At 42.0% G+C, this 25,976-nt stretch overlaps 4 protein-coding genes across 7 annotated transcripts in view; 2 read left to right on the top strand and 2 right to left on the bottom strand.

The window, feature by feature from the left end:
- Positions 1-374: 374 nt before the first annotated feature.
- Positions 375-14,668, bottom strand: abcb11b (ATP-binding cassette, sub-family B (MDR/TAP), member 11b). Of its 4 annotated transcripts, none has more exons than XM_063877755.1 (29): positions 14,507-14,668; positions 14,206-14,288; positions 13,862-13,880; positions 12,811-12,840; positions 12,672-12,723; positions 12,316-12,584; positions 12,116-12,203; positions 11,386-11,519; positions 11,133-11,304; positions 10,739-10,863; positions 10,482-10,656; positions 10,131-10,244; positions 9,925-10,035; positions 9,716-9,841; positions 9,101-9,304; positions 8,843-9,013; positions 8,521-8,722; positions 8,362-8,431; positions 7,938-8,058; positions 7,564-7,731; positions 6,677-6,781; positions 6,203-6,364; positions 5,893-6,096; positions 5,091-5,332; positions 4,662-4,818; positions 4,103-4,300; positions 2,767-2,973; positions 1,665-1,811; positions 375-1,238 (listed from the first exon to the last, which is right to left on the bottom strand). In XM_063877755.1, the coding sequence occupies exons 2-29, from the start codon at positions 14,276-14,278 to the stop codon at positions 1,038-1,040; spliced, it is 4,047 nt and encodes a 1,348-aa protein (XP_063733825.1). In that variant the 5' UTR covers positions 14,279-14,288; positions 14,507-14,668; the 3' UTR covers positions 375-1,037. The 4 variants fall into 4 exon arrangements, with proteins under 4 accessions (XP_063733825.1, XP_063733827.1, XP_063733826.1 ...); XM_063877757.1 differs by having other exon boundaries at positions 12,811-12,837; XM_063877756.1 differs by having other exon boundaries at positions 14,206-14,321; positions 14,509-14,648.
- Positions 14,669-17,112: 2,444 nt separating this feature from the next.
- Positions 17,113-20,211, top strand: LOC134860913 (retinol dehydrogenase 7-like). The gene is made up of 5 exons (XM_063877796.1): positions 17,113-17,182; positions 18,171-18,485; positions 19,163-19,421; positions 19,509-19,672; positions 19,754-20,211. Exons 2-5 carry the CDS (start codon positions 18,173-18,175, stop codon positions 19,969-19,971), a joined length of 954 nt encoding a protein of 317 aa, XP_063733866.1. The 5' UTR covers positions 17,113-17,182; positions 18,171-18,172; the 3' UTR covers positions 19,972-20,211.
- A 1,921-nt stretch (positions 20,212-22,132) lies between these two features.
- atp5f1b (ATP synthase F1 subunit beta) lies at positions 22,133-25,862 on the bottom strand. Its single transcript, XM_063877786.1, has 10 exons — positions 25,685-25,862; positions 24,651-24,824; positions 24,386-24,560; positions 24,080-24,201; positions 23,794-23,978; positions 23,535-23,693; positions 23,275-23,397; positions 22,977-23,189; positions 22,688-22,889; positions 22,133-22,567 (listed from the first exon to the last, which is right to left on the bottom strand). The coding sequence occupies exons 1-10, from the start codon at positions 25,785-25,787 to the stop codon at positions 22,461-22,463; spliced, it is 1,563 nt and encodes a 520-aa protein (XP_063733856.1). The 5' UTR covers positions 25,788-25,862; the 3' UTR covers positions 22,133-22,460.
- LOC134860892 (collagen alpha-1(XXVIII) chain-like) overlaps positions 24,932-25,976 on the top strand; it is a 28,478-nt gene continuing 27,433 nt past the window's right edge. The window contains exon 1 of the mRNA XM_063877764.1: positions 24,932-25,036. The gene's annotated coding sequence lies outside the window, so the exon portion shown is untranslated. The remainder of the gene's footprint in view (positions 25,037-25,976) is intronic.

The following is a 25,976-nucleotide window of genomic DNA, read 5'->3' as shown; positions in this document are numbered from 1 at the left end:
GTGGCTTACATGACCACAGGCAGGTATGTTGATGATGTGACTTTTATTATTGTATATATTATAAATGATTACATTACTAAACAACATAATTATAAGGTAAAAGAAAACTACAAAAAAAGGTGTCATCGTCAGCAATAGCTTTAATGTAGAGAAACATAAACACTCAGATCTTGTTGGACCAGCGATCTGCATTTCAGTCATTGGAAACGTTCCAATACCGACACTATTTGCTATAGTCAAGTGCCCATTTGAGAGAGGTAAATGCAAACGGTGCCCAGCTGCTTGTTAAAACTTCCAATTAAAGCAAACTTAGAAGTGCTTTATTAATGAGGCCATTCTATATCCTCACACACATACTATACATGACTCAGTCGGACTCAGAAAATCAGATGGTTTTATTTCATTCACAAACAATACAAACATGAAAAACTGACATAAGTTGACACTGTGAGAAATACAAATACACTTTTTTTGCTGACTGGTAAACAAATGATGTTATCCGTGAGGCTGTCCAGCTGTTCCCCAATGCTTCCACTCTGTTTGCTAAGCTAACTAGCTGCTGGAACTAGCTTTGTGACTGCAGATTTGCAAGCTTTTTGAAAACCCTTGATCATTTAACAGATATGTTAATACATTTGTATTGTTAATGAAGCCTACTCTGAACTGAAAGCAAGTCTGTTTAATGTGTGCAAATGTATAAGGCTTCTGTCAAAGAAATGTGTGTCCTGGTTGTTAATTAAAACCCTTGTAATGAAAATGAGATATAAATATACATTAATCCTTTAGTAAGTTCTCATATTTTATATGTTGTGTATTTCCTAATGCTTGAATATCATTGCATCAAATGTAATAGTAAACTGTGAACATACCCCAAAAACGGGTGTGAGATTCATAAAGTTGCTGTACACATACCAGAATCCCAACACCAAAATAAATACTTCCTTCCTTCCTTTTATGTTTCCAGTCGGCCATAACACTGCTCCTAACATTTGTTTCTCTTGGCTGCTTTGCCAATAGGCTCCCGTCTCCCTGAGCAGTTAGCTGATTGGTGCTCCTGTGGTAACCAGCTTGTAGTAGGCTCCCTTCAGGGCCATGAGCTGGTCGTGCGGCCCTTTCTCGATCACGTAGCCCCTGGACATGACGGCGATGATGTCCGAGTTCTGAATGGTGGACAGGCGATGTGCGATGACGATGCAGGTCCGACCTTCTCTGGCTTTGTCCAGCGCCTCTTGCACTGTCTGTCTCAGAAACACAAACATGAGGCAGAGTTCAGACTTCAAGACAGGCAGCACACACCATCCGTTTCCACACACAGCAGAACCTCACAATTATGGCAATTTCACAATCACGCATTGATTACTATCATTAAAATGTTCCAGTGTATCAGCGCGCTGCAGAGGCCTCTTTGCTCCCCAGCATGCAACAGCCATTTGAGTTAGAAAATAAACGGTGCAGCCCCACAGACATCTAAACCGGAGGGCTGCTGTGAACTGTGAGCTGCTGGTGATAATAATAGAGAGGATGAATGATAATGATGTTAATGATAATAATAATTAAGTGCCTGCTCTGTGTGCTCTCTGAGCCTGAAGACTATCAAGCAGCTGCACTGTGGTATGAAGTGTGGATTCTATGCATTGTGGTGCTCAGAGTGTAATGAAGCGTACCTTCTCACTCTCCGTATCCAGGGCAGAGGTGGCCTCATCCAGCAGCAGGATCTTCGGGTCACGTATGATCGCCCGGGCGATGGCGATGCGCTGCTTCTGACCTCGAGACAGCTGAGAGCCCTGGGCACCGACGTTCGTCTGGTATTTCTGAGGCCGGAAGGAATAACATGGTGAGTCATATCCCCGTCCTATTGCTCTTTCTCTCATTATATTTCCATTTCATAAAGGAGCTACAATTTGATAATGAGTTGGATTCAGTGTACTGTGTGTAGTAGTATTTGTGTTGTATTCATTTGGCCTCTTACATTCTTTAGCTTCCTCTTAGCCCTTTATTAATGGAACATTGTATAACTCCCATTCAGACTTCCTCGCCTTTTCCTGTCACTGTTCCCAGAAAACACCCTAAGGCTGGTGGTAGCACGCCTAAAGGCCAAGTGAAGAAAGTCAATGCTACACCTCAAAAACGCGACAAATAAGATCCATACAAGAAAATCGAATGGAACTTTATCAAGAACCTTCAGTTATGTTTAAATAAATATTAATTAACATCAGGGGATTTAACATTATGACTCCCAAGTAATTATATCATACAGCGATACCTCTGCTCACACTGAATCACGAATGCCTGCAATGAGCCTTGTTGCATTTTGGGAAAATACAATGATGAAAGCCTTTTAAACAAGCTACTGGACAATCGCCCTCCGGATTATTGGATGCCATTATGACAGCTAATTGATCAATGTTTGCAAAAATGACTCCCTGAAATCTGGAGACAGATGTAACTAAGCCAACATAACATCCATTTTGCAGATGAAGTCGAACTTATCAGCTTCGTGAAAATAGCTTAAGAGGAAGCTATTAGCTGAAACATGTAGTGGCATTAAGGAAGACACCTGCTGCTCATTCACACATCACCCACACCTGTCCCTCCTCAGCACCAGAGTGTTTAAACACCAGCCTCTCTCACACCGCCATGTGCCACTTCATCTGTTCTGATCATGAGCTGTGCGTGTGTGCCAACCTGTTTCCTGAACACAGACAGAGGAACCTCATTTTAACCTCCCCCTGCTCCAAATATTCCCACACAAAAAGCCCACACTACCTCAGGAAGCGACATGACAAAGTCGTGGAGCTGGGCTTTCTTGGAGGCAGAGATGACCTCGTTCATGCTGATTTCTCGCGAGTTGTCGCCGTACTTGATGTTCTCTTCGATGCTGCAGTCGAACAAGATGGGCTCCTGGGACACAATGCCAATCTTGGAGCGCAGGAAGGGAACGCTGACACCCGTTGAGAGATGGCCATCTATCAGCTGCGGGAAGCAATTGATTTTACCATTAGGATAAAGCAATATAATAACCAAAAGCTGGAAATACAATCCACTTAATGAGCCATCATTACACCATCTCTTCCGTGATTTCTATACTCCCTATGCAGAGGTGATGATGTCCTCAAACATCAGGACTCGCGTTTCCAAACCCCTTCCAACTCAATTAAGCCATTTGAATCTTGGCAGGGATCCGTACTGGCACAAACCTCCCTCTTTTTGTTATTTTAAACCAGCATAAATGATGAAATGAATAGAAGTCAGAAAAGCTTCCCTGAATGTTGAGCAATCTTTCTTTGACATTGAAAAATGTCAGATTTTACCTCCCAGTGACGCTCAACTAAACCTCATGAGATTGTAAATAATTGAAAGCAGACTGTACATGACTTATTAATTTCACAATGAGAGGTCTGACATTTTGATAAAGGTCAGCATCTGGTGTGACAATATAATGTGTCAGACCTTTCCGTGTTGAAACATGCTAAGTATTCCCCAGTATCCAGTACAGCTTAAACGCTTTTTCCAAAATCGATCTTAACTTGTTGGTTCGGCCTCTTGGGGGCAGTGGAAGTGAAAACGCAACACTGACACAATATCTCCTTATAAAGCTAATATAGCTTATGTGGCTAATGTGGCAGTATTCTATTTACACATTCAGCAGATGCGTTGCAACATTAGCATTCATTTAGGGTTCTGTTTGAATTAACTGAGTCCAATATCCACTCACTTTTAGCTGGAAGGTTGGTCTCTGTGTCTGTTATACCCTTGTGTAAAATTAGTGGAGTATTAGTTTGGAAATCTACTGAAAAGTCATCTTATCAATATCAGGATTACTATATAGAAAGGTCAATATAATTTGCATTCCTGCTGATGCAACTTCAAACTAATTGCACTACTCTTTATACATGTACGTATTTAATTGATGAGTTAATTAATATAAGCTGTGGAATAAATGTAGTGGTGTAGTGAATATAAAAGTTATATTTCCCTCTAAATGTTGAGAAGTAGGAGTATTAAGTAGCATAAAAGTATCTGGAATTGTACCATTTACAGAATGAAAGTCATTCATAGTACACTGAGAGTAAATGTGCACTGTGCTGCTGTGTGCCCTCACCACTCGGCCGTGGTCGGGATCATAGAACCTCTCGAGCAGCTGAACGCTGGTGCTCTTCCCGCAGCCGCTGCTGCCCACAAAGGCCAGCGTCTGGCCCGGCTTCACCGACACATTCAGGCCATTCAGGACCTGGACGTCTGGCCTGGTGGGGTAGGTGAACTTACAGTCAATGAACTCAATGTTCCCCTGGAAGTTATCCTAAAACACAGCGTAGGGTGGGCGGGACAGGAAAAAGAGAACAAAGGTTAGGGTAGGTTTCTCTGTGTGTTAGGGTGCCACCTCCTGTTCTCAAAAGGCAGATTAAACTCCCAATTTCAAGTTTTTGTACTGGTACTGGTATATTTTGAGGAAATGTGTTTTTCTTTGTATATATATTATATTTGATAAAAGGACCTACAATCCACACATCTTTAATGACTGATGTAAAAGGAATACCCGAAGCAATAAAGGAATAACAAATTATACTTTTCATCACAGAAGAGCAGTCATTTCTTTATATACTCAGCATGCAATGTGTCAGAACAGCACATAATACGTAGCATAACATGTTCCCTCATACCCATTTATCTCCCTTATTGCTGTAGACGCTGATCTGAGGCACACGGTCCAGCAGCTGGAAGAAACGTGCCGCTGAAATCTTGGCCTTGGCGTAGTCTGGAGTGTAAGAGGAGGCTCTGCCCAGGGCTGTGCCACTGGTGACGATGGCTGAGATGACCCTGACAAAGAAACCAACATAATGTAAGTCATCGATCACTTGATCGTTCTCCTGGAACAATTGGATTTTTGCTCAGCTGTCTCCTGTAAGCATGTTGAGCTTTGTGCCAAGGAAGCACCGATAAAAAGTCAAGCAAATCACGGTCGATACAAGCATATTTCTCTTAGCAACATTTCAAGATTGGAAAATATGTTCCCAACTGGGCAAACTCAGAACAGCTGAGAAACCACTATCAATATATAGTTTGAAGATAGGGAAGCTTTCTCCTCTCACCTGAACACCAAGCTGAAATGGAGCCCCTCCTGTCGCACCAAGTAACCTCCAAACCTGTAGGAGGCGGAGTTGGTTAGGAATACGACGCACTGGGAGAAACCGTAACAGGCCCCGTACACCTTTGCTTTCTTCAACGCCGCTTCATATGGAGCGTGTAGCTGTGCCTCGTACAACTCCACAAAAGTCCTCTCTTTCCCCAGGCCGGCAATGGTGCGGATGTTGTTCAAAGCCTCGCCGGAAATCTGCAAATGTAGAACTGGGATTGAATAGTCATTAAAAAAAAACAGACTTGAAGAAGTTGTTAATTCTTATGTGTTTTTAATGTGTGAAGGGGAATAGGATGTAGATTAAACATTAACCTCTTATGCTGACGCAGTAAACCCATTTCCCCCTAGGGATCATTACACTTTAATCTAAAGCACTTTATTGGGATGCTTTGATTTCACTGCATTGATACCACTGAGAAAGTATAAAGGGTGCATTTAGCTTAACGTTTTATCCCCTGTGTTGTGTGTACCATGAGAGGATTTTAAACCTGGGTGACCCCAGTAGATATTGAGCCTGAATGTGTTAGCTCCCTCCATGCCTAACCTGCCAATTTAAATGATCCAGACATAACAAATACACATTGTTGTTAAGCTGTCTCTTATCTGCTGTCAGTAGCTGCTGTAACTCCACCTGAAAGTGTATCAGGATTTTGTTTTGATGCCTCAGACATAAACATCAGAATCCTGGATGCTGATAAGTTCCCCAAAGACAAGTGAAAATGGTTTTGTTGCAGGAACTCAATCTGATGTCTGACCTGTCCGGCAGTCTCCATCGCCTGCTTGTCTTGCTTGGCAAACACCGTTAGCATCCTAGCCTGGAATGCACCTGACAGGGCGATGAAGGGCAGGAAGCACAAGATGAGCAGCGTGAGCTTCCAGCTGAAGTAGAAGGACATGAGGATGGCCACGCCGATGTTTGTCAGGGAGTTCACGATCATGCCGATCTGCGAGCCTGTGGCCTGCGAAGAGAAATGGAAAAGAGGCATAATTTTACCGTGCAACGCGATGATTCTCCTCAAGAATTGAGACTTTTCTAAATCCATTTATACTGAGGCTTTAACTCACTCCTTGAACTTGTGAGGCATCAGTAGCCAGACGCGTGGTCAGAGCACCGGGGCTGTTCCTGTGATCATCAAACCAGCCGACCTCCTGGCCCAGCATGGCGTGGAAGCCCAGGCGACGTAACCTGCGGGTCAGCAGTTCTCCAGACTTGGAGAAAGCATAGGCCTGGACACACACACACACACACACACACACACACACACACACACACAGCATTTTTATTAAATTCCCGGACTATAATCTTCAGCATAATGTCATATATTACTAATCTGCCATCCCTCTAATCCAAGGGTGTGATGGATCAATCATACACTCTGCAGGGAGTAGGACAATCTTTTTAAGCCACATAAGGTATTCATTTGACACAGACAAAACTGATCTTTCCTGACTTTCCATCAACCTTGAACACACACAGGGGGGTGAAAGCAGTGGGAGCACTAAAGCAATCGGTCTTCCTGAAGCAGACTGCTACTCTACCTGCAGCATCTGGGTGAAGAAAGAGACGACGCCGACCATGACAAAGAAAATACAGATACCATCGATCTCGTTCCTCTGGGCCACGGGATCCGTCAGTGAGAATGTCTGCACACACACACACACACACACACACACACACACACACACACACACACACACACACACACACACACACACACACACACACACACACACACACACACACACACACACACACACACACACACACACAGAGAGACACATGAGTACAAAAACGTGTTACTATGCAATAACATACACTTTCCTGCCACTTGCTGCACAGTTCACCGAGCATGTTAAACGTTGTGAAACCCCTATAAGTAGAATGTTCTTGTAAATGTACATCGTTTGCGAGGATGCCTTTTATTTTTGTTGAAGAAAATAATCAGTTCAATGAAATCAACATTGCAGGTTTAAGTAAATCATCACAGATCAATGAACTTTGTAAACCTCACTAATTCCATTGAGGACAAATAGCAAACCCTTTTGGAGCATTGACCCTAATGGTGAGCCAGAGAGTCCAACATGGAGGATTATTATAGCTGTATTGCACCATGCATGCTTGTTTAACCCCGTCCGCCAGAGATATTTATGAGATAGTGGTACTTTAATAAAAGGTGTCTTGTATGTGTCTTATTGTCTGTTATCTCAGCTGTCGAGCTTACTATCGTAGACAAGCAATGGGTTTCTGTGGGAAATGTGTTCTGAGCAAGCTAGCATGTAGCATGGATGGGTGTTTGATTTTGCTCAAAAAATGTCATTGTTTATTTTTCTAAGCTCTGAAACTTTCAAACTCTACACATTGTTTATTTGAAGTCTTTTAAAATTGGCTTGATTTTTGTATTTTTTTAAATCAGCTCAAATCTCACCGCCAGGATCTGACTGAACAGGAGCGAGTACACCGGGTTCACTCCTCCGTTTATGGCAGCCCCAAAGGACCCAAAAAGCATATATGGCCACTCAGGTGCGTTGTACTTCAGGATCCTGGCAACGGGAGCAGGCTCCACCAATTCCTCCTCCTCCTCTGGGATAGCATTCTGAGCACGGACAAACACACATCAGCAGGCAGCCAAACAAATAAACTGTGCAAACTATCTGAGGATTGATACAGAGAAAACACAAATAGCAGAAACGTGTCAAACAATGGGTTTTACACTCCAACAGTGTGCCATTATTTTTGACCTGCTCGAACCACCCACATGTAAAATTGGATGCAAACACTCCCACACACACACACACACACCTTGGATTTGTCTGCCTGTGTCACAGAGTAGGCTCTGGGGCCAAGCTCTCCAGCGATGGAAACAGAAGACTCTGGGATCAGGTTGGACAGCTGAGATCGAGAACGCTGGCGGATAGAGGCTCTGCAAAAAACAAAACAACTATCTTCAGCCATCTTTTCTATGCACATGAATATTCACAGTATGATGTTGCTGCTTGCTCTAATTACTGGGTGCTCGTAACTGCTGTTTTAAGTGGCTCCGGATGATAGTGTCAGCTAAATGCTCTAATTGTCCCAGGGAGAGGATAATTAAGTAAATGAAGGTGTCAGTTTCTGCCATGACAAATCTCAATTTCCTCCTTAAATGACTTCTGTAATAATCCTATTTAGATGCTCAGTCAGGACTATGGAAGTGGATATTGCCAATGTTGGGAATGAATAATACCTCAAACTGGCACGGTAGCTGCCTGCTCTGGATAGACTCAGCTTCCCTGGTACTTCCTCCTCGTCAGCCACTAATGTAAGAGATCCAAAAAAGGCCGATCACAATCAGGAGATCCTTATGGTCTTTTTTTCATATGGATAAATATCTTTCTCGACCTACTTTGTCGAGCCTTTTCATTCAGAGCTTTGTCCCCTTGGCTCTGCAGGGTGACTAGAGTGAAGTAGACCCCCTTCCTCTCCAGCAGCTCGTTGTGTTTGCCCTTCTCCACAGCCCGGCCGTGTTCAAAGCCGACAATCACATCAGCGTTCTTGATGGTTGACAGCCGGTGAGCGATAGAGATGGTGGTACGACCCGTACGTACCTGAGATCAAATCCAAAATATTTCAATGCATCAGTTTTATAGATCAGAATTTTGGTAAATTATTCAGTTATTCAAAACCAGAGATGAAACCAGAAGCTAAACGAGTAGAACTTGTCTCACTTTATCCAAAGCTTCTTGAACTATAGCCTCGCTCTCGTTGTCGAGGGCAGAGGTTGCCATGTCCAGCAGCAGGATGCGAGGTTTCCTGGCCAGCGCTCTAGCAATGGCAATACGCTGCTTCTGACCGCCGCTCATCTGACCTCCACCCTCCCCGACCAAGGTGTCGAATTTCTGTCAGATTTTATCAAAGCAAAACTTGTCAGGTGGACATTTTTTAAACTTTTGAGTAAAAGTATTTGTATCAGATCTTTTAAGAACCTGTGGCAGTTCCATGATGAAGTTGTATGCGTTGGCCTCTTTCGCAGCACTGATGACCTCCTCCATGGGGACGTCGGGCCGACCGTATCGTATATTCTCGGCGATGGTAGTGGCGAACAGCACGGGCTCCTGCTCTACGATGCCGATCAGCGAGCGCAGCCATTGGATGTTCAGCCCTCTGATGTCATGCCCGTCCAGGGTCACCTGAGGTGGAGGGCACAGAGAGCTGATTTTGCAAAAAATTGATGGATGGTGTTATTAAATCTGCTATAATGTGTTTTTTACCACAATGCTAGTCCCAAATGAAGGTCTTAGCATAACCTTCATTGTGCTGTAAATGACTTTTCACTTCTGTAAAATCTGTAAGGAATAGAGTGTGCAAAGACCTTTTCTAGTAAAAGTGAAAAATGAGGCTGTTTGGACCCGTTGGCTGAATAATGGAACAGATTATCATGTTCTTCTATAACCCCCAGGGGGTGGTTATTTTTGAATGGACTAGAATAAAGCTTAAAAGGAAGGAGCTATGTTGTGTGTGCAGAGGGGATCTTTAATCTGACAAAAAGTACTGGTAGAAGAATCTCATGTGTGTTTCATAAGACTGGCTGTCAAACCTACCATGCCCTCTTTAGGGTCGTAGAAGCGCTGGATGAGCTGAACAGCCGTGCTTTTACCGGCTCCACTCGGACCCACAAAGGCTGTGGTCTCCGCCGACTTCACTGCCACACTGAGCTTGTCCAGGATCTACGTACAGATCACACGGTCACAGGAAATGTATTTTTCTAGAAATCTAATTCTACCCTCAGTCATTTGATAATGAGGAGTACCTTGACATCAGGTCTGGAGGGGTAGTTGAAGGTCACATTGTGAAACTCAATGTCTCCTTTCACCCTGTCGAGCTTATATCCAGCTTCAGAGAGACAATCAATCTCCGGCTCCTTTCAGCGACACGTTTAAAAACAAAAGTGACTGTGAAAATATGTACCTAGTCGTTATATTTATCTTGCAGAATTTTAACTCCAAGCTTCCTCACTCTCTCAATAGTCTCAAAGATGATGGTGGCAGCTCCACGGCCTGAAGCAAAAGCCTCCAGGCATGGGGAGGCCTGTCCCAGATTCAAGGCTGCTATCAGAACACCAAAGAACACCTGGAGAGAAAAGGTCAGCATATTATAGCTCAATTAAGAGAGTCCATCGGTTACATGGAAGCTGTAAAATGTTGTATGCGATGGTTTTTTTCTGAGGTTCTGTCCATGGAAAAGCCAAGAAGAAACCCAGACTATGGCCAAGTAGGAATTTCACATACACGTACATTTGAAAAAACTGGATATTATTAATACAATGCGATTTCTTCAGTGCTGCTCTGTCAGTAGAGGGTGAGATACCTGCAGTAGTGTCCCTGGTGTGTATTCTCCAGCGTCCACCACAAGGCTGGAGCCATACCAAAAGGCCAGCCCATAGCACAGGAATATGATCAGCCACATGTATCCAGTGAAAAATCCCATGATCAGACCCTTCCTGATGCCCCAGCGCTGCGCTGAGATCAGGTTCTTGTCGTACCTGTACCGGAGGAGAGATCACTTCAGCTGCATACATATATGTATAGGACAAAGTAAATCAAATTTCATCTGGCAAATTTTACCTATGCACCTCTTTCATCTCCCCGCCAAAAGCAGCCACAGTTCTGATGGAGGTGAGGACCTCGTCTGCTACAGCTCCAGCTTTGGCGTAGGCCTGCAGCTCCATCCCCGTTAGCTTAGCTACAAACTAAAGGAAAAACACAGTGAGGCATAGTTAATGGAGAAGAGGACGTTAGTGAGTCAAGTCAATTAAATTAAATGAGGAAAGACAGTTCTAGTCCACAGCTGAAGTAAATGAAAGGGACGCTGAGTCAACAAGTCAAGCCAAGAGAAGTCAAGTCAACTAGACAGACAAGTAAAAACAAGATTAGTCAATTCGTCAAGGAAAGAAAAGTCTGGCCAACAAGTAAAGTCAAAAAACGTTGAGTCGACATGTGAATTCAAGTCAGCTCCTACCAGAGCCATGAGACCTGCTCCCACACCGATCAGTGGGCTCGCTGCGACAATAACAAGCGTTAACTTCCATCCTTTCACAAAGCCGACGCAGAAACCACACACAAAGGTGGTGAAGCGCTGAAGGAAGATGGCCACTTGATCCGCAATGGCATCGTTGATCTTGTTGATGTCACTGTAAAAGATATATAACCACATGTCAAAAGCGCCCAACAGATCCATGAGCTAGAAATCATGTCATCCCTGTCCCACTCACTCTGACATGCGGGTGTTAAGCTCCCCCACAGAGGTGCAGTCGAACCAGCCGATCTCCATCCTCATCACCTGTCTGAAGTACAGATTCCTGATGAGCTGAATCTGCTTGGCAGCCGCCATCACCCACAGGGAGATCTATCAGTTAGAAACAACCATTGTTAGATATAGAGAAACAGCAGGAACAAGTATAAGATCTCTGACAGCTTTTAGAGAGATAAATTCTACATACAACTCAGCCTTAAAATAATCCTGTCTTGCTCTAGAGGCGCTCAAGTGGAACGAAGTAACCCTGACGATGTCATAGTTAAGTCTCCAGGGTCTTGGCTTGTGACTGGATGCTACTGTTTGTTTGTTTTTGCAAAAAGTCTACATTTATGTGGATTTGAAAATAGGTGGGCATGCTTCTATGGAGTTGCATTGTGGGAAATGTAGTGTCTAGCTTTTTTACCGCATACTAAGGGACTACAATCAGGATATGTCTAGCTCTCCTCCATTGATTTTGACATTGTCATTTGTTTAATTTGTCTTATTTTTTAGACTCAACGTGTTAAGCAATCTCTACGCCATAAAGTTAAAAGCATTGTTTTAAAAGAACAACTCGTAGGGATATAGTCAAGGCAGCAGGAGCATCTCAGAGGATTTATAGTTGATAGGATCAAGCTGGACGACACGGACTAGTCTAATTTTAGATGCGTCTCTTTGTATGAAAACAATGACAGTTTAAAACCAACCTGAAAGTAACCCAGCACAAACACAGCTGCTCCAATTCCAACGTAATACAGGGCAAAATTGGTCATCTCGTATTCAATGTCGAGAATCCTGAAAGAAAGCACAACTGAATGAATCCTATATGTGGACAAAAATGATAGGAACTTAACGATAGGTCTTCACTGATTATCATCACATTTCAGGCTATTTTCAACGTACTTACCCACATGTTTTGACTGTTTCATTGTTCATTATAGCCCACTCTGACTGGTTCATGCCATTGAATTCAGTGTAATTCTTCCACACAATGGTGTTGTTCACACACTCCTTCCTCTCGTCTTTCAGCTCGTTGAGCTCGATGTCATATTCGATGAAGGTGTCCGTGAGCAGGCCGAACACCAGCAGCATGAGAGGCTGCGCCGAGCCGTGCAGCACCGCACAAATACTGCCCACCACCATCATCAGCACCTCTTTGCAGCCGGCATAACGGAACTGGACAGGAAGGTGAGCACAACACTGGCATCAGGTCCATGGAGACCAAGAAGGGAGAAGTGTTACAAGTTGAAGAGAGTATTTTACCAGCTGAAAGAAGCCAACCCGTATTGCTGGTGTTTCCTCCTTTTCATCATCTCTGTTTGGAATAAAAGACCAATAGGTTTTATTATATAAGGTGAGTTTGTGAGTGTATACAATGGCTCTATTGCTATCTTTTACTCACTTATCAGCCTTGGAAGTTGTGTTGTTCCTGCTTGATAAAAGACAGAACATACAGTTAGAAGCTTAAAGGGGCCCTACTGTGCTCATGGTCAGGGTTCATATTAGTATGTAGTGTCTCTACTGTGACATGTTCCCACATTTTAGGTTTACAAATGCAAATAAGGGAATTGATCAGTTAAAAAACATGTTTTCACCTAGGGTCCAAACACAATTAATCCTGGATGATGGACGGAAACCCTGTTACGACTCTCTAGGTTAATGGATCAGGAGGTAACCGTTGTTGATTCACTGTTACCTCCTTCACACATCCTGAAACTGAGACACTCCTCAATGTTTCTATCACTAATGCCTCTGCATACATGCACTGACTGTCACTAAGAACCAGAGGAGACATTACTGATGTTTTTAAGGCACGGAAAGCCCCTAGCTACATCAATGACCTTTGAACTTTTTAGAAAGCAGAACGCTGCATTACATCCTCAGAAAAGTCCCTTCTCTTTTTGTTTGTTTTCTACAATTACATTTTACTTTCGAAGAGTTTTTAACGCATACTCTAAGTTTAATGTGTTTAGTTATCCCTGATACCTCACATTGCCTTCTATTTATATGTTGTTTGTATGGAAAGCACATTTTAACTTTGTTTTTGAAAGTGCCATTCAAATTTAAACTACTAAAAGTTAAAGTGATATTATTATTTGTCCTCCTTTTGTTGCTTAATTGTATAATCCATTGTGTTCAGTGGCCCTGAAAGCACATAAAGAACACACATCTAAATAGTCTTTAAATATAGTCACCTAATTGGAACTTTGGTTTATTTTTTCAGAAAATGATATATCAAATCATGCCTAAAATAGTGATGTCTAACTCAAAGAATGCATTATTTAACACTGGGTTTTGTTCCCTAATTCTGTTGTTAACGATGCAGCAGTGCTGTTAACGACTCACTTCCACACGAGGTCATTGACCCCCAGAGAGAAGTAGGATTATTATATATCTATAAATCACAAAACATTATTTTAAAAAATGCATGAAATAATTCAAAGAATACGTACGCATAGGAGCCAGCTGGTTCTGCAACACAAGAATAAAATGAGTGTTTTAAAAATGTTCTTGTATCATCATTCTTCATTTCTACGGTGGATGAAACGATGCGTTAAATCGACCCAAAAACAATGTCCATTAAGAGAACAAGCTGCAGTTTCAAAAACAATGCCGATATAAAAACACGACTGTGCCTAAATACAAGCAAATCAAGAAACATCTTCACCAACTTAACGAAACATGGCACTGTTTTTGAAAGTGCAGCGCTTTACTCCTAATGGAAGTGTGCTGGGCCGCTGTAGTGCGTGTACACCTTTCCTTTCTGTTCCAAGAAGCAGCTTCCCTGTCATTTTACCTTCTTCTTCAAAGCTGTAGTTCTCCTGTCCCCGTTTTTTTATGCTCCGCAATGTCACTGATCCAGACGGCATGTTGGCTCATCTAGAGAAAGCAAATTGGAGGAGTCCAAAATCAGAATAAATAGTATATGATGGTCAGGGTTAGGGAGCATTTCAGTTTTTTTAAGCAGACATCCACATTCAAGGGGAAAATAAAACTGCTCTCTCACAACCTTATATTAGTCAGCTTTGAGTTAGTCCTGGTTGTATGTTTTGATGTAACTGCTGTCACAGACTATACAATAAGAAAAATAGACTTACCAACACGTCTCTTTTTTGAAGAGAAATCTATGTTTGTTATCCTTGATCGAAAGTAGTTCATTCAAATTGAGTCAGCCTTCACTTTAGTCCAGACATCCAGTGGTTATGTCTTCCAGCTAGTTGTAGTCGAGGCTGCTTGTCACAACACACTGTGTGTCTTGGCTGGGACTCACATGCTCTTATTGAACAGGATTTGCAGCAGCTCAGGGTCAGAGTGTTTGGTTTGAGGGTAATTGTCCTGTCGGTTCATGCTGCTCAAAGGGCTGATGACCCTGCTGTGCAAATATTTTACCTGCAGAGGCCCTGCGCTGTTTCTGCATCCTCCTGAACGTGACTGGTGTACTCACACAGGGCAAATACGCCAATTAGGCCTCATGTACCAATTTGCATACATTGGGTGAGGCCATGTTCAAAATTCTTGATTCATTTTGTGACATATCACTGAATATGATAAAAAAAACAACCTTTAAAGATATGTTTTGTTGACTTTCGTACATTTTGAAACTCTTAGGGGGAATAGATTGAAAACATTAGTAATAGATATCATTGTGAAACTTCCCATTTAATTAGAATAACGTAGTGAGAGATGTTATTCCCCCGGGGATTATTAGTCTTCTCCTTATGAATAATTTGCTAATGCCCTCTCTGGTAACTCTTTCAGTTTCTTTGTAGACAATTTCTTCCTCTTAAATGGTACACTGTACTTCAAGGCCAGCTTTCATGTCAGCCAGGGAATAATACTTACACGCTGCAGCAGCTGTAGCCAAATCAAGTAAGCTCAAGTAAGGTTAATTTATCTTTGAAATTAAAAGAATTCAAAGTTATAGCGCACGAACGAAGCAGTCATCACTTCACTACAAATTGTATATGACATGAACTAGCCCTGTTACTTAAAAACAAAACAAGGACCACATTCTTCTTTCCATACATGAGTGCTTTAAATCTAAAGTAATAAAACAAACTTTAAATAAAGGGTTTTGCTGCTGCTTGGTCTGATTGCTCCTAGTGGTTAATTAACGTTAGCAAACCTGTGCTTATATTTCTATAAAAACTGACTCAGTTTTATGACTTTCTGTCTCTTCCTTATTTCATATAGTGTTATATTATGTGTGAAAATACCATGTAATAATATCACTGTTAAAGATACAACGTAGTTTTACTACAAATATGAGCAGGAGTTTTGTGTTGATGTTACTGCAGGTTGACATGAAGGTTATTGACTCCTCCCGCTCCACTTTGCTGGAAAGCTTCATGTGAAGTTATTGTTTTACTTAAAATGCAACAACTAGGGGGAATGCAGGCTATTTCCATACAGCTAAATGAATTATTTCAAGTTGTAATAGTTTAAGACACACACACTTATTTTTTATCTATAAACCGGGTCCTTTAATTATGCATGAGGACATCATTCTTGTGACCTTACCCAAATAAGTTATCACTCTCTGGTGCCTTCAGTGCATATTCAATTAAAACTTCCAGGCTGTCAGGAGTCAAGCTAAAGGTAATCACAGTAACATCAGAAATATTAAAACTATAAACTGCATGTACACAAAGAATCCCAAATAAAGTTATCATATTTAATTTCTTGTGAACTGTGACATTTAAAAGTAAGGAAGCTGCTAACAGCAGATTGTATTTGCATGCATGAGATTTCTGTGATATACATCAAGCATTTATTCGTGCAATATGTTATTGCAACTTTACTTGTGGTAATAGAATCGCTTGCATCTGCACAGCAGGGTATTCATTACTACAGAACACTGCTGCCCCCTGGTGGGGAAGATGGGGAAAGTTTCAGATGACCCTTGGCACGCGTTTCATAGACTGGAACCGTCTTTGTTGGCTGTAAAACAAAGGATTTGCTTTATTTCTGTCGTTACTTCACACATACCAAGAAACACAAAACTATAACCTTCATTAGTATAAAATAGGCACTATTAATGATATGTATGCCTAAAAAGGAAACGAATTGCAAACTAGAGACTTAATTAAATGAGCAAGTAAGTTGCATTGCATTACAGTAGTGATTTGCCAATCTTTGTACTTAAGTAAGAATTTCAATGATGTGGGGTTAAAAAAAGTACCCTTTCAGGCCATCAAATGTAGTCAGTATTGTCACCTAGTATTTAAACCTAATGTTTTCACTAATTAGCCACCATCATTAAAGCAGACCAAGAATGAATGAACAGCAAAACCCTTCACCTAAAGTTTGTTTTATTGCTTAAGAATTAAATAATTCATTGGTAGGGGGGGAAAAACGTGTTCTTTCCACTTTTTTCATTGGTCTCCGTTGCCTTAAAATGAATGTATTTGTGTGCAATAACTGGTAGGGGGAAACAGACTGCACACAACAGTGGTTGCATGGAGTTTGCTCTCTAAATATTGTGTTACCGGATCTAGTAATGCTTTAGTTAGAACACAGGGTAGTGTATGGAAATGTTCTAGAGGTTGCTTGGGATTGGTGATCATTTCCTAGTTACTCATTAATACATTAATTTTGCGTTTTCATAATACATGTCAGCAGCAGATATACTTTTCCCGATGATATGAGCGGTGCTGCTTTTCTATTGGTGGAGAGGGTTGTTTTCGTCACGTGACGCAGGCTCCGCTCGACTGGTATAAAGCTGTTTCTTAGGAGACGGTTTGTCAGAGTCCCGGTAGACTTCAGCTTGACAGGTACGACTTTTCTTTGTAGTATTTCCCTTCTTGTAAACATAACTCGTTCATGGATAGAACACTACTTAGGATATCGTTCAAGCTAATAGAGTAATGTCTTAACTTGGATTGTTAATAGCAAGGAACTGAAAGAAAAGTGCGACAGAAGAAAACCAAAGTTTTCCGTCGTTTTTGTTACAGTTGTTAAACACTTTTTGCACAACGCCTATCCAAAGATAAAATAAGATATATTGAGTTAATACTGCATTTAAATACACAGTATAAAGTCGTTAACTAACACCATATCTAATCAGAAATCACCGTCTAGTGAACTTTGAAATACGTTTTTTCTCTGTCGAATTGCGCAATATGCTCCCAGTTAATGATACAAGGATTTACGTTGCAAGAGATGTCAAACCTCATATGGAAGTTAATGCAAAAAACAAAATTGTCCTCGGATTGATAACGTTAGCTTCCTTCCGTTTATTTTAACATTTTACTTTGACAAGAGGAAAACTGCGAGTTTTATTTGTGATTAAATAATTACTAGCAATGGAGTGAGATAGAATTACATTAAATCTGACTTGCACTGGTGTGCTAAAAGTACTTACGTGTTAACAAACTGTACTTGTAAATCACAAAGTGCCCCTTATGAGTGTTACTGTATTATATATATTATAACCTACTTGCATAGTAATGCATTGATACACAAGTAACATTTTACAGATGTGCATCAATGAAGTGGACATACTTACATTTTTATCCATTGCATTTTGCAAACTGTTTGTATGATTTGAATGGAAAATGTTATCTGCAGAAAATCAAAGAGTAACATTACAGTATGTCCTCATCAATGTAGGAGAGATTAGGAAGTATAAACTAAGTCCAAACCCAGGTTTGACTGTAAGTATTTGTGTTCACTGGTCCTGTTATCACTTAATCGATCAATTAAAGGAAGAAGAATCATTTACTAAGTACCTCAAAAGTAAATCAATCTTTGTTCTTCCAGTCATGTACCTGTATCTCCTGGGGCTGCTGATCTTATACTATGTGTACCGCTGGGTCAGGGAGCTACCCAGGGTCCCAGACAAGGGCAACAAGTATGTGTACATCACAGGCTGCGACACCGGCTTTGGAAACCTCCTGGCCCGCCACCTCGACAGCAAGGGCTTCAGAGTGATCGCCTCGTGTTTCAGTGAGAAGGGAGAAGAGGATCTGAGGAAGTCCTGCTCCACCAACCTGACAACAACTCACCTGGATGTAAGGTCCCAGGACAGCGTGGCCAAAGTGGCAGCTATGATCAAGGACAAAGTTGGGGAGCGTGGTGAGTGTACCTATAGTCATGGTCCCCAGAGGAAGACCACTGATCTTGGCAAAAAGTTTTCCTACACTAGGGTTATAATTAATTTAAGATAACTTGTGTAGCAGTCACACTACAATTAACTCATAAAATACCCAATTATCACAAGGTACAGTTCAAAGGCTACATCTACACATCCTGCTAGCTGTATACAGAGGCAACAGAACTTCACAAGTTTTCATATAACTGACAGTTAGACAACTCGCCAGTTGTTGCAAGAATAAAGTAAACAAAAATAAAAGCTACCTAGAAACTTTCTCTAGTTTAATCTTCACATCGATTTAAGCACAGTGGGAATCAGCAGCCTGAGGATCTGAGGCTGAGCACTGGCTGGTAAGAGGACAGCAGTTCAGAGTTATATTCAGGGGCATAGGAAATAAACGCATACATGATTAATTTGTCATTGAAACTCAGCAGAGCTTCATGATTTCTTACTGATCTGCTTTCAGATTGCTACTCTGCCACCCATTTCACTAGCAGACATGAGGCCACATATTACTCAATCATCTCATGAATTCGATTCAGCTTTTATTAACACGCTTGGAACTTTTTCCGCCGTCTAGAGATTACTATTTAGTGACGGTCGTGAAGGAACTTGATTAAGTCAAGTTTAGTTTAAAAATGTGTGTGACCCTCCCCAGGCTTATGGGCTGTAGTGAACAATGCAGGCGTGTCCGTCCCCTCTGCTCCCTGTGATTGGCTAACCATCGATGACTACAAGTCCATGCTGGACGTCAACCTGAACGGAGTGATCGCAGTGACCCTGAGTGTGCTGCCACTTATTAAGAAGGCCAGGGGTCGGGTGGTGAATGTAGCCAGTGTGTTTGGGAGGATCAGTGTCACAGGAGGCCCGTATACTATCTCCAAGTATGGGGTGGAGGCTTTCAACGACAGTCTCAGGTGAAACATTAACTCGCAAAATTGATTATTTGTCACAAAATCAGCGACTTTTGAACACAAACACTGATTAAAGAAATCTTTACTTAGGTTAAATATGGCACCTTTTGGCGTCAAGGTCCTCTGCATTGAGCCGGGCTTCTTCAAAACAAATGTGACGGACAGTGGCATCCTGACCAAAAACGTGAGATATCTGTGGGAGAAAATGCCCCAGGAGGTCAGAGATGACTACGGAACGGAGTTTCTACAAAAATGTAAGTTTGGATCATGGTTTCTCCTCATTTATGCATTTGGTTTGAATTGTTGTATTTATTTCACAAATGTTCCCTCCGTAGCGATAGCCATATTGACCGAGAAAGTTGAAAAGATCAGTGATGGAGATCTGATGAAGGTGGTGGGCTGCATGGAGCACGCTGTGTCCGCCGTCCATACCCGCCATCGCTACTCCCCCGGCTGGGACGCCAAGATTTTCTGGCTGCCACTGTCCTACATGCCGACCTGTGTTTCTGATTACATGATGCTTAAACAAAGCATTCCTATTGCCAGGAAATAATTTTGTGCACATTTTATGCAATTCCAACCATTTCAGGTTCACCAGTGGTATACTGATATCACTGGTTTTTTATTATTATACTGGAGCAAAGAGCAGTAAACCAAACAAATGAGACTTTGAATTGGGTATACACTTAAGGTCACCTTATCTACAGGCAGATGGAGTTTGTCTGTGGGTCAATGATGGGCATGGTCGTATGGAATGTTAAGGACAAGCAATAAAAAAGCAGGCTGAAACAAAGGGCTCTGTTTTTATGTGTGGCAATTCACCTTGAAATAGAATTTCAATTATTGTTAGGATGGGTATTTTTCTCTGAATCTAATTGCAAATGCACAATAATAAATTACAGACTGATTTTTTTTTTACAAGAGCAGCAGGGAATGACATGGATATGGAGTAAACAATGTTTTTTTGCAACAGGAAAAGCTTTATTTTTACACTCAGGATTTGACATCATGGAGGGGCGATCTGCAAACACAGCTGCCAGGTATCTTCACATGTGCTTTCAATGTGTTGATGGTGGGGTGTCTGAAGCAGTTTCAAGACATTAAACTGCTTAATATTTCAAATTGAGTACCGTTAACATTTAGATAACCCCCTCCATCTAAAGCTTTAAATAAAGTCTCTGTTTAACCTCTTGGTAATTACAACCATGAAGAGCTTGCTTACACGGTCTATTTTATGTTGTTTGTGTAAGTATCTTAAGGTATTCGATTCATTTAATAATGATTCATGTTTTATTAAACATCTTTGTGCTTTATTAATACATTTGACTCTGAGCTAAAGGTGGGCTGAACTTTAGTAATTATCAAAGATGCATTTATTTTAGTTTGCACCTGGTGGCACGTGACTTCAGGCCGTACAACGACATGAGATATCCATGCGCCGAAGTGGGATAAAATACAGTTCAGAGGCAAAGTTGCTTTGGTGTTACTCATATAAATGGTACGATACTTGACACACAAAATATACCTTGTTTGTTCTGTCAATTCAATGTTCAATACCCAGATGTGTACTAATATAAGCTAACCAGTTAGTTTGGCCAAGTTGATTCATACTTGGGTTTGTAACTTGGTGTAAAACGGTCGAATTCTTCAACGATACAAAGCCGGTTGAAAATCGCCAAGGTAAGCTAGCCCATGTCACACTTTAGCTAATCCTGCTAACTAGCATTAGCTCAAGCTATCTAGCTAAATGTTAAAAGATGATAAAGCTTGAGTTTATCATACATTTGGTTAAAATAGCAGTTAATGTTCTTTGTTGCTTTATAGGTTTACATCTTTCAAGACCAAAAATAGGACTAAATGGTTTAACCAATTAATGCTAAATAAAACAAACTGCGCAAAGCAACGAGTGGGAAGGCTAATATTAGAGCAATTATCATGCTTCTGCTAAACAGCATTATTATGTTAATAAAATTAATTAAAAATCCATTAAAACCAACAATAATTAGCACAGGGGGCTTACATTATTATCAATGTTAATTATTTACTACTACTTCTACTACATTGTTGTAAGCTTTCAATGTAACCCAATTTTAGGTTTCCTTAAATAATTGGTAAGTAGTACTTCATTTCAGAAATGTAGTAGAGTACAAACCAGCATGAAATAGAAATACTCCAGTAAAGAACATGTTTAAGATAGAATATCAGTATTTTAGTAAATGTATATATTTTTAGCAGACTGAACTGCATCCTACAATAACTTTTGGTAATGATGCCTAACAAATATAGGAGTTCAGTTATCCCAGATAGAAGACAATCGCTATACAAATTCTCCAAATTGCATGAGCAGATTAAGCAGGGAGTTGCACAGGGCGCAAAGGATTTTCTATCCCTATATAATCTGGGTACTCTAAATCTACAGCCTGAGGTCAGACTTTCAAAATAGAGTTGGTATGTGAAGTCCAATATAGAAGTTTAAGTAGAGTCTGCTCCACAAAGGATTAAAGTAAGGCATTTCCATTCAAACTCTCATTTCTGCAGGGGTTTAATTGCATTGTTGGCAAGGGACACTTCAGTAATGCATCTTAAGTGTTAGGAAGCACTGACTGATATGAATGCAAAACCTGCAGTTAATATTTCATTACGCTGTGCCAGGCAGTAGGGAATGTTTTGTTCCAGTTTTTTTACCCCTAAAAGTTTAAACAAACACTCATCCATTTGTTTGTCCACTGTTTTATTTCAGCATGTGACAAGCGGCAACACAGTTCAGGTAACATGACCAAGACTGGCATCTTGTGTTCAGAGTGGAGGACAGCCACTTCATGAAATCTCCCAATAGGAACAAGATCCTTAAACTTTATAAGCATATAGTAAATACAGTTGACAAGTTGTGTTGTGTAAAGACAGTGTTTTATTCCATCTTCCATTGGAAACATTAAATAGAACTTTTCAGGATGACTAGACAGGTACATTTGTATTTTGACATGTTTTACAAACCAAGTGCTCCAAACCGCAGAACCCCTCTTATTTTCTTTCTCCCCCTTTTCAATTTTTGTTTGCGTGCTCCTCAGCCAGCTTCTGTGCCTTCTCAATAACCTCCTCGATGGGGCCCACCATGTAGAAGGCCTGCTCGGGCAGACTGTCGTACTCGCCTACAGGAAAGAGGTACAAAATAAATCAGTACTTTAAAATGGGAAGATGAGGGGCACAATCTAGAAAAAGTTTGAATTATTAAGTACTTTAAACAAGTGACAGTAATCTTTGACACTTACCGCCAAGGATGCTCTTGAAGCCCTTGATGGTCTCCTTGAGGGGCACTAGCTTGCCCATGTGACCGGTGAAGACCTCAGCCACCTGGAAGGGCTGGGACAGGAAACGCTGGATCTTACGGGCACGAGCCACAGTCAGTTTGTCCTCCTCAGACAACTCATCCATACCCAGGATGGCAATGATATCCTGCAGGGACTTGTAGTCCTACAGGAAGAAAGAAGAACTCGTTAGCGTGACACTTTTTTAAATCCCTAAACTATATTTATAAAAGATAATTATTAGGTCCCAAACCTGAAGGATTTTCTGCACACCACGGGCGATCTCGTAGTGCTCTGTGCCGACGATGTTGGGGTCCATGATACGGGAGGTTGAATCCAGGGGATCCACAGCGGGGTAGATACCCAGCTCAGCGATGGCGCGGGACAACACAGTAGTGGCGTCCAAGTGAGCGAAGGTGGTGGCGGGGGCAGGGTCAGTCAAATCATCAGCGGGCACATAGATGGCCTGGTGGAGAGGAATGAGACTCCGTTAATATTTAAAACAACAACATTTCCATTTGAGTGTCCATCTTTACAATGTCAATGTTTACCTGCACAGATGTGATTGATCCCTTCTTGGTGGTGGTGATTCTCTCCTGCATGGTTCCCATGTCAGTGGCCAGAGTGGGCTGGTAACCGACAGCAGAGGGGATACGACCCAGCAGGGCAGACACCTGAGAGGCAACATTGCTTTGGTTATTATAAAGTTAACATTTTAGAACTGCAGCAGAGTTTAAAAGCAACAACCCCAGTAACTGCCATTACAAGTATTGATTTTGTCCTACAGACAGACATGGAGGTTAGTACGGACCTCAGAGCCAGCCTGTGTGAAGCGGAAGATGTTGTCAATGAAGAGCAGCACATCCTGACCCTCCTGGTCACGGAAGTACTCTGCTACGGTCAGACCAGTCAGAGCCACTCTGGCACGGGCGCCTGGGGGCTCGTTCATCTGTCCGTACACCAGCGCCACCTAGCAGACCATAATAAGAAAGGTGAGTGGAATAAGTTTGCTTTTATGCCAAATGTCTCATTTCAAGTTTCAATATCCAGTAGTTTGCCTATATCCTCACCTTGGAGGTAGTGTCCTTCAGGTTGATGACACCAGACTCAATCATTTCATGGTACAAGTCGTTTCCCTCACGGGTACGCTCTCCCACACCGGCAAACACAGAGTAACCACCATGGGCCTTGGCAACGTTGTTAATCAGCTCCATGATCAACACAGTCTTGCCCACACCAGCACCACCGAACAGACCTGAGCATGAGAAATTAAAGATTAGTTTTATGGGATTATTATAATCCCTTGCTTCAGTTATTCCAGTGTAAAAGCCCAAATATTTATGTGTAAGCACATACCGATCTTTCCTCCCTTGGCGTATGGGGCCAACAGGTCGACCACCTTGATGCCAGTCACCAGAATCTCCTGCTCCACACTCATGTCTGTGAACTCAGGGGCTTCAGCATGGATGGGTGCAGTGCTATGGGAGGAAAGCAAAAATGATTTTCAGATTGAAAGAGTACACATTTATGAGACCAATGCATTTTTTTCAAATTCATTGTTGCAACACTGCTCTCAAAATTAGTTTAATATCTTTTGTAAAAGATGAAACGTTATTTAATGTCCTAACTTATATGCAATCGTGAATTTATAAGTGAACTCACTGCTTGGTGGAGATTGGACCCCTCTCGTCAATGGGCTCACCAATGACATTCATGATCCTGCCCAGAGTCTCGGGACCCACTGGGATTCTGATGGGGGCACCAGTGTCCAAAACCTTCTGCCCACGGACCAGACCCTCGGTACCATCCATAGCAATGGTACGCACTGTGTTCTCACCTAAACACAAACATTTGTTTGTTTATCGTCCACTGTTAAAATGTTAAGTCCCCACTTACAAAACTGAAGGTTAAAGTTCAAATGGCTCACCAAGATGCTGTGCCACCTCCAGGACTAGCCTGGACTCGCGGCCGGCTACTTCCAGGGCATTGAGGATGGGAGGAAGGTCCTCGTCGAACTGGACGTCGACGACGGCACCGATGACAGCCACAATGCGGCCGGAGGCGGCTGCAGCAGCGGCGGCAGGTGCGACATAGTCTCTGCCTGTAAAGTACACAGGATAGGAGTTAGCTCAGTGTCATGACCTTGTCAGGCCAGTGTATTCAAACATGCCATCTTCTCCGTTAAATAGCACCAGAAAGCGAGAAAGGCTCGCCTGGTCGCTCACTCTCAATGTCAAGTGATTGTTGTCGGGCAAACTAAGGATATGCTTTTAATAACATGATCTTACCGAGCACCCCCCTCCTAAGAGATCGGTAAGAGTAACGTAGCTTGTATAAGATTCAAAGTGTTAATCAGTGCAGACGCTAAGGTATTTCCTGTCTACATAGTATTAACGTGGAATGAGGGATGAATGAAGAGTAATGTTACTTCAAGCTAACAAGGCTAATGTGGCATTGGCTAATGACAAACGCAGGACATTGAATGGCAAGTACCTTTATCAGCAACCCTACTCTTCGTCGTTTTACTGTTTGTATACGAGTTCAACGACAGTGTGGGTAAAGGTGTCTGTCTACATTGCTAATCTGCTTGCCAGACCTTGCTAAAACGTAACTTGTAATGCTAAGTTAGCAGGCTCTGATGGCAGCCTCATGTCATTACATAAAGGTCATTGCTGCTAGCACAAGAATAACACAGCCTGGATATTTTCCTGTGCATGACATGCGGCAACATGAACATAAATGCATAAGTGTACCCATACAAACGTTTGCAATTAGTCCAGCATATTTTAAATTAGACATATTAATGTTACGGCCTGCTATACCGCCGTCAGGGCGGCCAGCATGTTGCTACCGATAGCTAGCTGACGTTAGCATTGTCAGTGCCCTTCTCTGACAGGCTGGTAAATGCGTATTTTACGTATTGCAAATTAGCTCAAACGCTCCACAGCATGCAGGACTTACGTGAGAGAACGGCTGGAGATCCAACAAGGGCCTTAAGGGGCTGGACCCCAGGCTTGAGAGCCTGCAGTGCTCCGGTGCAACAGCGTCCCACAGCTCCCAACATTGTCAAAATGGCTGAAGGTGGAAAGAGACGGAGGAGCTTGCAGCTTTATAATGAATGGCCGCGGAGTTGAACTGCGCATGCGTGCTACGTCAGAAACGCTGATATAGGCATGCGCAGAAGTTAAGCTCAGCCAGCTGACATTCTGCCCTCCAAATCTGCAGAGGAAATGTGACGACTGCTGAATGACAC

The sequence above is a fragment of the Eleginops maclovinus genome, chromosome 24, assembly GCF_036324505.1.
Source record: "Eleginops maclovinus isolate JMC-PN-2008 ecotype Puerto Natales chromosome 24, JC_Emac_rtc_rv5, whole genome shotgun sequence".
Classification (NCBI taxonomy): Eukaryota; Metazoa; Chordata; class Actinopteri; order Perciformes; family Eleginopidae; genus Eleginops; species Eleginops maclovinus.
The sequence above is the reverse complement of the archived record's forward strand: the minus strand, read 5'-3'. Positions and strand labels throughout refer to the sequence as shown.